Source organism: Pygoscelis adeliae, unplaced genomic scaffold (genome assembly GCF_000699105.1).
Source record: "Pygoscelis adeliae isolate BGI_AS28 unplaced genomic scaffold, ASM69910v1 Scaffold343, whole genome shotgun sequence".
Classification (NCBI taxonomy): domain Eukaryota; kingdom Metazoa; phylum Chordata; class Aves; order Sphenisciformes; family Spheniscidae; genus Pygoscelis; species Pygoscelis adeliae.
Genome location: NW_008824402.1, coordinates 1092464 through 1106045, shown reverse-complemented (window position 1 = coordinate 1106045; position 13582 = coordinate 1092464). Strand labels below are relative to the sequence as shown.

Below are 13582 nucleotides of genomic sequence, written 5' to 3'. Positions count from 1 at the left end.
ACGTGGGGCAGCTGGTGTGACAGGGAAAGAACATGGAGCAATGAGGAGCTCTGGACAGTGAGCGAGGGAGACACAATGGGGAACAACTTGTTGTAGGGCCTGGCCCCTCCATGCTTGCATAGCTGCTGGAGAGGTTTATTGCTTTTTTGGTTCCTGTCTCTGCAGCCCTGGGGTTTGTCAAGCCCAGGTCTGTCACTTGTTTATGGGAAAGGAGGAGCTGTGGCTGGGGGATACGGCAGGAAAATCACAGCATCACAGAGCAGCTGAGGGTGGAGGGACGTCTGGACATCATCTAGTCCAACCCCCTGCTCTAAAAAAATTGTGCAAACGATTCAAAAACTCTCCCAAATTCTTTCCTGCATGTCTCCCCATCCCAAGCACTCCCTGTGCTCTGACAGAGGCCACTGTGAGAAGCAGAAATGTTTCTCTCAATGTCTCTTCCCGGACATGGTTTGCAGCAGCCCCGAGGGGCCTGCCTGCCCTCCACTGTGCCCTTCCCATGCTGGGTACCAGGGTTTCCCACCACGTACTCAAAGGAGCCTTCCTCTGCTCCAGCCCTCATTTTTATCTATTTTCCAAAGGAAGGGGAGCCTATGAGATTGCTGTAACTGTGTTCCCATACATTCGTTAGCTGTCCTGTCCCCTTCTTCCTCTCACATCTGCAGGGCTTGTCTCATCTACATTCAGGGGAAGGAGAGAAAGACACAGAGCTACTCCATATTGCAAAGCATGGTTGCTGCAAGCCCCTGGAGAACACCCTTATGGGTGTTTTATGTTTAAAAAGCCCGTATGAAAGACTTCAGCAGCACAGCTACCTGCCCTGCGTGTCCTGGCACAGGCAGTCCACACATGCATCCTGGTCAACCCATTGATGCCCATACAAAAAAACATTTTTATTGGGGAGGGTGGTCAAACAGGTTGCCCAGGGGGGTTGTGGAGTCCTTGGAGACATTCAAAACCTGTGTGGAGAAATTTCTGAGCAGCCCACTATAAGCTGGCCCTGCTTTGAGCAGCAAGGGCTTGGACTAGGTGATCTCTAGAGATCCCTGCCAGCCTCAAACCTCCTGTGATCTGTGACAACTGCCTCAGCCATGGCAAGGGCCATCCCTCAGCCTAGCAGCGAAGGACTGTTTGAGGCAGTGGAGGTGATGGGGACTGGAGCTGCAGGGGAAAAGGGGAGCAGGACCTTACTGGGACCGAGAGGCTCTAGGGGAGGTGCAGGGGCTGATGGTGCAGGAGCAGGAGCAGGAACAGAGGGCACAGAGGAGGGCAGCAGGCTGGGGACAGTTTGGAGGGGTCAGGGAGGAGTGTGAGTGCTGTGAGTCCTGCTGCACGTGGATGTCTTCTGGGAAGCAGGGGTAGCTATCCAGCTGTGTTACAGTCATACTGTCCCCTCACCATCTATCCCCCACTTCGGCCAGCCAGAAGGCTTTATCCAAGCCCTGCTCCCCCTGTTCCCTGGGAGGAGACACCAGGGACATGGAGCTGGGGGTCATTTTGGAGAGCCCTGTGTGGCCGTAGGGGCTGGGAGTCGACATTGCCGAGCAGGCTGGAGCTGTGTCATGTTGCATTGCATCGGCATGGTGCACACTGTTATTCCTACTGCTCTGCAGCTCATTCAGCAGCCACAGATCAGGTTACTCTGTGTCCCCTAACATGGTTGAAGCGTGTGTGTGTGTAGCAGTCCAGTGTGTTATAAAGACCCGCATCTTTTTATAGTGGCTTTTTGAAGGCTGGGCTGGGCTCTTCATACACCAAATCCCAGCTCTGCCAGGCAGCCCTGCTGCCCTTCCCTTAAGCAGCCTCCCACCGTGGGTAGCCAGCTCTGAATTCTGGGGGTGATGAGGGGACAGTGGGTGGTGGTGGCACAGAGCATGTCCTCAGCTGCTAGAAACTGGCCAAAGCTTCAGTGAAGTCAGCAGAGTTGTGCCTGTACACGGTGTGTGCCTGGCTTGCAGGGTCTGCCATGTTTCCCTCATGGCACAGGCACAGGGTGGCCGCTTGGGTCATGAGTGCACAGTCTCCGTGCTGACCTGCCGCATGGGCAGCATCAGAGCTGGGATAAGTGCATGACTTCTCAAATCAGCCCGGGCACATGAATTGGGGTCTGCACCAGGTGCAGGACATGCGGTGCTTGACCAACTGCCAGGACAAAATATCCCTTAGCTTCTTTCTGCTGGTATCTGAAGGTGGCAGTAAGTTTGCCCTGGCTCAGTACATTGCTTTGTGGCCACATGAGTTTCATTGCCAGTACGTGTCCTGCAGCTACACCTACCACTTGGAGAATCCAGAGAGAGTTTGCCATGACCTGCCCCACTGAAAGGCTACCCGACCTCAACCCGCTGACAAAGATGCTTGTGAGATATCTTCATAGTCAGGGGCCTGGCTCCTCTTGCTCTGCTAACATCAGCACTTGCCCACAGTTTACAGCCAGATAAGGCGGGGGAACTGGACCCACAGCTGTAGGACAGGTGATGGGGGGATCCCTCCAGCCAGCACTGATGGATCACTGCATAGAACCTTCATACTGGCCATTCCAAGACTTTTCCTTGTACTAGAGGGGTTACACCAGCAGGACAGATCAGGATGATCCAGCTCCATGTACGTGGCTGGGTCTGCAAAGCACAACAATGAACTGGTACTGTAAGGAAATTTGCAGTTACTGCCTCTCCCAGGATGGAGGGAATGTAGCCAGATCTCAAGGGGCTGCCTGCTGGCTCTCCCTTGGCCCAGGTTTGAAACTTGCTGCTCACTGACTGTGCAGGGTGGGCAAATACTGTTGGAGCTGGCCAAAGCACCATTCATCCGGTTTGGGCTTCTCAAAGGGACCTCCAAGGAATAGCGAGTCACCTTTTTATTCTGGGCAAGGGGTTTTTATTGGGAGATCCCTGCTATTCAGAGACGGTGGAACCTGATTCTGTCCTGCTGGATGAAGCAGGGCAAGGAATTAGCTTTTGCAATGCTGGGGCTCCAGGTTGGATCCCGACACTCACCAGCCTGGGCCTTGGCAGCTGCAGGGCTGCTGTAGCTTGCAGTGGACTCCCCCATTTCTCCTCCATTTGCAGCAGGGGAGATACCGCACCACACCACTGTCTGCTGGTGTGGCTCTGCAGTCCCTCCATACCTGAAATGGTCCTCACAATAATTGTGTTTACATGTCTGGGATTGCAAGGACAGGCTTTTGGGGACAGACTAGGGGGCATCTGTCACTGATAAGGTGGGGACGTGAGCAGCGTTGAGTTGCCTTAGCTAAAACCTTGAAGACAGAGCGCTGATAACACCAATAATCACAATGCTTAGGTCTCTGCTCTTACCATTGCTGCCCTCAGATCCAACAAGGAACTGGCACTTGTATGGGTGACAGTCATACAGGGACACTTGGCATGGCCACTGCTTTTGGACATGGTAATTGAGCAAGCAATGCTTCTGTCTAAGCCCTGGCCCTGGTTTCTTAAATGGACAGCATTTTCCATCTGGCAAGCCAGAGGGACCCTGGGAGGAAGGTGTGCTCACAGCACTGCAGCCTTCCCCAGTGGAGACCTGCTCCCAGTTTGGTCTGAGAGAGATGTTTCTGCCTTTCTGGGTGCAATTCCCTGCAGAGGCCAAGCAGGGATGCTCCTTGCCCTTCATAGGGTGTAGATGGAGGAGAGGTGCCATGGAAAACCAGAAATATAAATACCCCCCTCCATCTGGCTGCTTTGGAGGGATTTTAATCCCAGTCTGGAAAGGGCCATCAGCAGCAAGGGCAGTGATCGCAGTGACAGACAGAACCAAGTGGGCACAGGCAGCTGTTGGCCACGCTCTGGGGAAAGATGAGCTATTCTGGGCCCTGCGGCTGCAGGGCTGTGCTGAGGCCCTGCAGTGGGGTGCCAGGTCCCTCCTGGGAGTGGGTGCAATGCCTCTGCCCAGCAGAGCCCCCAGGCCAGTTTCTGCAGCTCACTCTGCCAGGCAGACGTCTGGCATTAGGCAGGGGGTCTTGAGCCCAAGGCCTGACTTCCCTGGGAGCCCAGGGCACAAGGAAAGCCACAATGCAGCTGGCTTGTCCCATGGTGACTGCGTGGTGTCTCTAGGACAGACCCAGCAAGCCCTCAGCTGGAGAGGACAAGAAGAAGGTGTCAGTGCTGCCTGTGGGAGAAAGGCAATGGGAGAATGGGAGGGTGAGGCAGCAGGGAGAACCAGAGAAGTGCAGTGCCCTGGGCCAGGCACCTTTGGGTGCTGGGTTGGGAAGTGGTGGCTTTGCTGGCATAGTTTGTGAGAACAGGTACCCATAGCCCAGGGACATGGTCCTGGCAGCATGCCATTGAAGGGATGCAGGGGATCATGCTGCAGGCCAGAGTGGCATGTGGTGGCTCAGCATGGCACCCCTTCCTGCCCTGGGTAGCCACAGTGCTGCCTGGTGTGCGTGGGAGATCACAGATGGGTTGGCAGCAGGGGCTGATCCAGAGACATGCGGGTGGGCAGCTGCGCATGGTGGTGATACCAGGGGAGGTGACAGTCTGCTCTAATGGAGCAGCCTCTCCTGCTTGCTTTTCCAATCCCCAGGAGAAGATCGAATACGCCTTCCTGATCTTCTTTGCCATTGAGGCGATGCTCAAGATAATTGCCTACGGATTTCTTTTCCATACGGATGCCTATCTCCGAAACGGCTGGAACGTGCTCGACTTCTCCATCGTGTCCCTAGGGTAATGCAAGGAGGTGAAGCTGCTGGTGCTCAGCTTGTGCGAGGCCTGGTCCATAGCCCATCAGCTACATCAATTTTTCTAGTGACTGTGGTGGGTTTGGGGGCAACTCGTAGATGCACTTCATGGCCTTCTCCCATGGGCCCCTTTTTCATGCCCTGATGTCCCCTGGGATTTCCTCTAACTCCTGTTTCTTCCTGTCTGACTCCTTAACGCCTCTCAGGTCTCCTTGTCCTGGAGAATGGGAGTGGCATGGGGTCCTCTGGGGTTTGGCACACAGGGAGAGGGTCCACTGGGCACCAGGGGATGGGAGGGCCCCTGGCTGCTCAGCAGTGAAGGTGGTTCCCAGCGGATGGGTACCCAGCCACAAGTGTGCCCAGGAGTTGGACTTAGCCAAGAGCTGTTCCCTGGGTCAGGCTGAGCGCGGTTGGTAGAGTCCTGTCCCTCGCTTTCCTGCCTGCAGAGCTCTGAATCCTTAGCACAGATTTCTTGGTCTCCATCCTCATGCTCTTCTCTTTCTCCCTGTCCTTCCTTCTGCTTCTCCCCCTTTCTTCCCTGCTCTTTGCCCTGGCTCTTTCAGGCTTATCACCATGACCCTGGAGCAGGTCAATGCAAAGCAGGGAGGGACTTCAGGGGGAAAAGGCGGCTTCGACGTGAAGGCCCTGCGAGCGTTTCGTGTGCTGAGACCCCTGCGCCTGGTGTCCGGAGTGCCGAGTGGGTGTTGGGCACCCTGCCAGCATGAAAGGCTGGCGGGTTGATTGAACCCCTGTGCCTGGCCAGGGTGGGGGGCCATGGGGCAGGTTTCTTGTTGCTGCTGGGTCAAGCCCAGCCACAAGGTGGGTGTGGAGGAGCCACAGGTTCTTGCTCATCCCTACAGCTTGCAGTTGTCAGCCCTGGGGATCTGCAGGTCGACACACACGTAGCTCCCTCCATGGCTCAGTGTCAGCACCTTTGGGTGGCCAGTGTGAAAGGGGCCAGGACCTCACCCTAGTTTCTCAGGGCAGGGATCTCCTTCTCCCATAACTCACATGAATACAGCCAGGATGAGAGCGACAGAACAAATGGAGGGGCATGAAGCAGCCCCCAGCACTGCCTGGTGCCTGGCTCTGCTGGGGTCTTCTGCATGCTCGCATGGTGGGTAGAGAAAGGATTTCTTGCTTCAGAGATTTAAGTCCCAACCCACCTGCGCCCCTCTTCCCTTGGCACAGGGCATTTCAGAGGCTGCTTGTCAGAGGGGCTGACAGGAATGCAAGGTGCACCCAAAGCTGTTTAGGAAGTGGTTGACATCCTCTCCCTTCTCCTTGGTGCAGGCCTTCAGGTCGTCCTGAACTCCATCATCAAGGCCATGGTGCCCCTGCTCCACATCGCCCTGCTGGTCCTCTTCATGATCATCATCTATGCCATTGTCGGGCAAGAGCTCTTCAAGGGCAAGATGCACAAGACCTGCTACTATCTCGGGACAGGTGGGGCTGTGGCAGGGGGGTGATATGGCAGAGATGTCTCTGTGTGGCTGCTGTGGGGAACACAGAGGTTCTGTGGGTAGCAGAAAGTCTGGTCTTGCCAGCGTCAGGCCCAGGAGTGTGGCAGGACTGAAGGATGTTTGGTACAGCACACAGCTTGGTGATGGTACGTGGTGTGAGGAGGTGGTGAAAGGGGGCCCTTTTAAAAAGCTTCTGCAGGAGGTTGGGAGGTGCTGGGACCTGCTCTACTTGGCCTGACCTGCTGCTCACACCACGGCTTTCCCCCTCAGATGTGATTGCCACGGTGGCATCAAAGAAGCCAGCCCCATGCACCAGCTCTGGCCACGGGCGACACTGCACCATCAATGGCACTGAGTGCCGAAGCGGCTGGCCGGGGCCCAACAACGGCATCACTCACTTCGATAACTTTGGCTTTGCCATGCTGACTGTCTATCAGTGCATCACCATGGAGGGCTGGACCGAAGTCCTCTACTGGGTAGGCTCCAGCAGCTTGGGCTTGGTGCCCGGCTCGGAAGAGGTCACTGCTGGTCCTGCTTCAGAGCAGGGAATTCCCTCCAGGACACAGGACCCCACAGCAGGGCTAGGTTTCTCCGCCGATTAAAAACATCCTGTCCCCGCCAAGCTTCATACTGTGATGCACATCCCATAGTGCACCAGGCATGTCTTCTGCATCTCTGCAGGCACTGCCCAAGCTGTCCTTGCTCTCCAGATAGACAGGAGGGTGCTCCGGCTCCCAGCTTTGTGAAGGGGTACAGGCCAAGCACAGCAATGGCTGGCTTGGTGGATGCTTCAGCAAAACCCCATGTTTTGCAGTCCGTGGGATACTGTCTTGCTGAGCCTTAGGCTTGGGGCTGATGTTTATATCTGCTCCCAAAATGCTTGGGTCTGGCTTTATTTCCACTAAAACCAGATGCAGAGTCATAAGGAGGCAGGGCTCAGAGTCAGGTTTATCTGCTACCATCCCAAGCATTCACTTTGGAGGGGGAAAAGCTCCCAGAGACTGTTGAGGGGGCCATAAGGGGAGACAGACAGCAGACAGTGTGTTCAGGATGCTTCATCTGCCTCTCTCCTTGCCAGGTAAATGACGCCATTGGGAATGAATGGCCCTGGATCTACTTTGTCAGCCTTATCTTGCTTGGCTCCTTCTTCGTTCTCAATCTGGTGCTGGGGGTGCTCAGCGGGTAAGTGCCACCCTGTCCTTTCTCTTTGCCAGCAGATCAGTGAACGTGATCAGAGTGTGGACATTGGCTGGTTTTAACTATACAAGAAGAAAGCCTGTTTCTGTTCCTTTTCCTCTCTTATTCCTCTCCCCTTTTTTTGCATGCTTAGAAACCCTGAGCCTTGAGCTACTTTTTGTGTTAGTGTCCATGACTGTCTGAGGTTTTAGCTCAACACCCAACACAGAGATCTTTTCCCCGTAGCACAAGCAGCTGTCAGCAAATACAGCCACAGAGCACATTATTAGGTGTTTGTAGTGTGGTCTGCCATGACTCACAGCAAAAGAAGCTGAGCAGGGAGCTCAAAGCAGCACTCCTTACTCCATGGCTGTGGGTCGAGACACTCATTCTGACTGGTACGCACAGCACTGCTGTCCTCTTGTGAGCACACATGATTTCCTTATGGCCAACCTGAGGAAAACAACTTTGATATGAATGCAAGGGATCCAAGAGAACTATTGTTAGTCTAATTAATGCTTCAACAGTCTCATCCAAATACAACAATGAGCTATCATCAGTCTGGTTACAACGATCGTAAGACTTCTATGCCAAATGACTCAGTGCTAATTCCCATAGTAGTACAGTTAAAGCTGCTATGCACAAAATATCTCTGGTGCAACATTCAACCTACTATGCATTGCTGTGGTGAGGTGCCAGCATCCCACTTTTGTTGCTGGGAAGTGTGTGTTGTCCTGGGGAGTGAGAGGGACTTTTCTCCTCAGTTCTGTGTAGGCTCAGGGTCTTTTTTATATGTTTCAATCCTGTGTGCGCAAGTGGATCACACTCATGGTCTCTATTAGTTCACAGGGTTAGTTATACCCTAATTACTTGGGTTTGTTAGTCCTCTTCTATGGCAAGAACCATACAGCTGCACAAGGTTAAAATAAATTGGGTATTAATATAACTAAAACAAGCTCAAAACCACAAGACAGACCACAGGCACCTGACCCTTGCATAAAATTGGCTGTAACAGCAGGATGAGCTGGACAATAGTCATCTGATCCTGGAGTAAGTTGCAGGCACAGGAAAAGTTTCTGAAATATTTTTGCAAATACAGCTAAAATATGCTTAAGATCAGGAAAATCCAGGCAAGCCTGACAAGTCTTGAGGCTTAGTATGTCTAATTATTGTTATAATGTCTGAGACCTATTACTAACACATGGCAACACCAGACTGCCTGGGCAGCAGATCTGCTGTCCTTCCAGATAGCAGGAGAGAAAAGAAATTAATTAAAAAAGAATGAGAAGAGTGGGACCCCTTGCATTGGCAAGACTGGTCTTTTCCATGTTACCATGTTATCATGGACTGTCCTGTTTACTTGCCATGTGATGAACTCACCTTCCCCACACGGAGGGCCTGGGGCAGGTTTCTGCCCTGCAGATGGGTGAGACCCCACTTGCTCTAGTCCTTAGCAGGGCTAGAGAACTCCCACAGCCTCCACAGCATTAGTTGGCCTATCCAACCGCAGCATCCTGCAGCAAGGAGCTCCCAAAGAGCAGCCAGTGGTGGGGAAGAAACCCTGCCTGCCATCAGGCATCAGGTGATGATCCACCATGATCTTGCATCATGGAACAGGGGAAAGAAAGAAAAGAGGAAAGTCACTAAGAGCAATCTAGTGGTAGCACTAGGTGCTAGGGTATTTCAGGCTTTTATCTTTCTACAAGGACTGGCCTGGCACGGGGCTGTGGTATCTGACACCATGCCGTCCCCCTCCTGAGTCTCACTCTGCCTTGTCCCAGTGAGTTCACCAAAGAGCGTGAGAAGGCCAAGTCGCGGGGCACGTTTCAGAAGCTGCGGGAGAAGCAGCAGCTGGAGGAGGATCTGAAGGGCTACATGGACTGGATCACCCACGCGGAGGTCATGGACAGTGACCGGGCCAGGGGAGAAGGTACCAGCTCTGCTTGGTCAAAGACCCTTAGTGTGAGGGTTGGGTTCCTAACAATGAGCATCCTAGAGAGGCAGGGTAGAGACCTTTGGAGAAGTCACGAAGACTCATTTTGCTTGAAAACCTATGAAACAAAATGCTTTGATGTCTGCAGAACAGTTTCCTTCCTCTTTTTTTTTTTTATTTCCTGAATCATTTTATTAAATCTGACCCAAACTAGCAATAACTTGGCCCTCATGCTAAACCTCCACCTCAACCATTGTATTTAATATTTGCAGATTACTAGCAAGGCCTAGGTCTCCTTTGGCAAAATGCACTTTAAATGGCCATGAGGAGCCATGAGGAGTGTGTGCACTTTTGTGTGCAGGGGCAGAGTGCCGGGTTACTAGCTCACACACTAACAGATGCATGAATTTCTTGCCACTGCTGACAATTTTGAGGGATTAGAAGTGGTTCAGGGAAGGAGGTGAATATACAGGCATCTAGCCAAAGACTCAGCAAGGCCTGGGGAGCTCTGCCACTGAGTCGCTGTATCTGCTATGCCAGCCTGCCTAGTGAAATAACTTCTGATGCTTCAAGCTGAGTCAATACATGCGTGCAAAGAGCCTTGGGAAACATTGAGAAAGACAAAATGCCTCTTCCACACCTGTGGCCAGTGCTCTTACAAACCTCCTGTTGTTCAGCATTTGCTCAGATCACAACTTACCCGTTTTCTCCATGCTGGGAGTGTCTTGCACTGGGGGAGCCTACATACACTCTGCTGTCTGTTCAGGCTGCCTCTCTGGGTTGCTGCTGCTCTTGCTGCAGGGCGGGTATTCCTGGTGCCTCCTATGTGGTTCGCAGCTGATGCTCAAAACCTTCTGCCCAAACACTCGCTGCTGTCTCCCTGGGATGGCATTTCTTGATTTCACTTCTGATGGGGAAGCTCTTCCTGATGTGCTTCTGGGAGAGGTTCCCTCCCACATGTTCTTCCCAAGGGCTCCAAGGAAAGCCTGGGATGTCATTCCCTCCATAGGTATGATGCCATCGGATGAAGGAGGGTCAGAGACAGAGAGCTTGTATGAAATTGAGGGCATGAATAAGTGGATTCTCTACTTGTAAGTATGCGCTGGTTGAACCATCTGCTGCTCTGCATGTGGGCTTGCACAGTCTCTCGCTTGCTGTCCTGGCTGTGCCAGGCTTTCTTGTCAGCCACCAGTTTCTGGGGAAGAGCCAGGGGCTGTGTGCTCAGGAGGAGATGTAAACACTGCAGACAGCAAACAGGGAATTTTGTTCTGGTACTGGCAAAAAGCCACTTCAAGGTGAACAACCTCTTCATTTTGGGACCAGGCTCCGAGCATCCTCTCATGGCCCGATGCAGTATGTCTTGTGATTTAGGAGCTGGGCCTGTAGCAGCCAACCAGAGGTGACTGGAGGCCAAAAAGGAGCCAGGAGGTGTTTGTGTGAATGAACTGCAATGCCTGCAATGAGTGAATGCACCAAGTGTCAGGGGCAGGATTATGTTCCTCAGCCCTTTTCAGGGAAGGCCCCTGGAGAAGGGAGCAGGGGTGGCTTTGCTCTGCAGTCTGTAGGCACAGCCCTGGGCTGGGCAGGACCCACTGGCCAGCCCTGCTGACCCTTTGGCCATCTCTCCAGCCGTCAGTGGAGGCGTTGGAACCGAATGTTTCGTAGGAAGTGCAGGGATGTGGTGAAGTCCAAGTTCTTCTACTGGCTTGTCATCCTGCTGGTGGCACTGAACACCCTCTCCATCGCCTCTGAGCACCACTTCCAGCCAGAATGGCTGACACAGGTGCAAGGTAAGCAAAGAGCCTGAGGGAGAGGGAGGGCCCAGGACACCCTGCTGCCCTGGAGACATGCGTGAACTCTTACCATGCATTCACAGCCACACTGGGATGGCACAGGAGCTGTTAGACACATGCAGACTTGCTCACACACACAAACACAGCCCGCACACAAGTGTGTGTACACCATCCCCACTGCACTGCCACACAACTGCACATTGAACATGTGTGGTGCATACAGTTATACATGCACAGCGTATATATTCTTAGGGACATGGGTTTGCATTTATACATGCACAGCATATATATTCTTAGGGACATGGGTCTGCATGGTGAACACACACCGAGTGTATACATTTACACCTGTACATGCATAGTACACACAAACACACATTGCATGCACTCACGCAGTACAGCCACATACATTTATGTATGCAGTCACACTGCCTGCACCCCCACACACCCAAACACACACAGACACACACAGTAAAGCTATGCACACGTGTACACAGCTCAGCCACATGTACACACACAGTCCAGTACACATGCACGGACTACATGGACTCACATGCACGGTACAGCCACACTCTCACACGTACAAGCACACAGTTGCACATCACCCTTCTCCTCATCTTCCTCTCCTGTGTACTCCCTGAAAAACAGCGTTTGCTGCAGCTGCAGCTGAGGGCTCAGTGGTGGGCAGAGAAGGGAGGTGGGCAGCACTGCCCTCCTTCCCTTCCTGCTGTGCCATGCTGAGATGAAGAGGTCCCTGCTCTGATGGGCTGGATCTCCTGCCCCAGACAATGCCAACAGGGTGCTGCTAGCACTCTTTGTGGCTGAGATGCTGCTGAAGATGTACGCGCTGGGCCTGCGCCAGTACTTCATGTCACTCTTCAACCGCTTCGACTGCTTCGTGGTGTGTGCGGGGATCTTGGAGACCATCCTGGTGGAGCTTGGCACCTTGTCACCCCTGGGCATCTCTGTGCTGCGTTGCATCCGGCTCCTCCGCATCTTCAAGATCACCAGGTTGGGGAGGGAGCTCTGTGGGTGCTGGGAGCTCGCGGTCCCCAGGCATCACTGGCCTTGTCCCTGGGGAGGGCTGCAGCATGAGCAGAGCTGGTAGCTCCTCGATGGAGGAACAATGCCAAGCTGGAGATTTCTGTCTCTAGGACATGGTCTGGGAGTGGCAAGGAGGAAAGAGCAGGGCTTGCTGGAAGTCTCCTGGGGTCCCTCTTGCTCTGGGTTCCAGGGTGTTGTAAATGGGGGTGCTGTGGGCCAGGACTCCTGGTTTCTCTTTCTGGCACCAACCCGCTGCGTATTCATCCCCCTTCCCCATCCTGCCTGCTGGTGCCCTGTGCAGGTAGCAGGGTGTCTTGCCTGTCACACCATGTGTGGAGCTTCTTTTCCACCTTCTGGGGTCTGCCTGGAGCAGTCCCAGTGCCCAGCCTGTGAGTGGTACTGGTTCAGAGCCCCCCTTGCTGGGGGGGCTGGCACATCCCCCTGGGCCAGGCGGTCTGTTCCCTGCACCTACCTGGTCCTGCCCACAGCCTTCCCACTCCTTCACCTCCCGCACATTCCTGTCTCTCCTCTCCCCAGGTACTGGACATCCCTGAGCAACCTGGTGGCCTCCCTGCTCAACTCGGTCCGCTCCATTGCCTCTCTGCTCCTCCTACTCTTCCTCTTCATCATTGTCTTTGCACTGCTGGGCATGCAGCTCTTTGGTGGCAAGTTTGACTTTGAGGACATGGAAGTGCGGCGCAGCACATTCGACAACTTCCCCCAGGCCCTCATCAGTGTCTTCCAGGTATGGGGCTGTGGGAAGTGCAGCAGGGGGCTGGAGGACAGCGTGCTGGGAGTCTCGCTTGGGCTGTGGGTCTCCTGGCAAGAGCTGGGGCTCAGAGAGGTGTGGGTTTGTGGGAGGTGATGTGGCTTTGAGGCAGAAGCAGGGAAATGCAATTGGGGTCACGAGCAGTAGTGCAGGTTCAGGCCTGGAGCAGGGAGGTGGGATTTGGCCGTGGGGCTTTAGGGGCTGTGAGGGTTTGGGGCTGGGGCCGGGAGGGCAGGACCGAACCGTGGGGTTCTGCCATGCTCTGCTGTGGGGGCTCTTGAGTCCCTGTTTCTGCTCTGCCCCCAGATCTTGACCGGAGAGGACTGGAATTCAATCATGTACGATGGGATCATGGCCTATGGGGGCCCATCCTTTCCCGGCATGCTGGTCTGCATCTACTTCATCATCCTCTTTGTTTGTGGGAACTGTATCCTCTGCCTGCAAAACCACGCCCAGGCTCCCTGTACCCAGCCCCATAGCATCAGCTACACAGGACTGTGAAGGGGCGGAAGGGGGGGCTTCCTTCAGCTTTTCAGTGTTTGCCTTAAGCTTTTCAGTTCTGAACAGCAGGGGAACAAACCACAGGCTTCAGGTTTTGCATTGGTGGTGGCTGAGGTCTGGAGTCTGGAGGAAAGCACCCCCTGGTGCTGGTTTGGATGACCAACCCCTGGGGCAGGTTTGGATGACCAGCAGGCCATCAGTCAATGCAGT

At 53.9% G+C, this 13582-nt stretch overlaps 1 protein-coding gene across 1 annotated transcript in view; it reads left to right on the top strand.

Moving 5' to 3' along the window:
* Positions 1-13582, top strand: part of CACNA1S (calcium channel, voltage-dependent, L type, alpha 1S subunit) — a 50193-nt gene that overhangs the window by 10125 nt on the left and 26486 nt on the right. Inside the window, exons 3-13 of the mRNA XM_009320371.1 lie at positions 4543-4682; positions 5260-5393; positions 5990-6142; positions 6430-6635; positions 7238-7341; positions 9117-9265; positions 10278-10359; positions 10898-11058; positions 11844-12069; positions 12640-12847; positions 13178-13298. Of these exons, the coding sequence (XP_009318646.1) occupies positions 4543-4682; positions 5260-5393; positions 5990-6142; positions 6430-6635; positions 7238-7341; positions 9117-9265; positions 10278-10359; positions 10898-11058; positions 11844-12069; positions 12640-12847; positions 13178-13298 (1684 nt within the window). The remainder of the gene's footprint in view (positions 1-4542; positions 4683-5259; positions 5394-5989; positions 6143-6429; positions 6636-7237; positions 7342-9116; positions 9266-10277; positions 10360-10897; positions 11059-11843; positions 12070-12639; positions 12848-13177; positions 13299-13582) is intronic.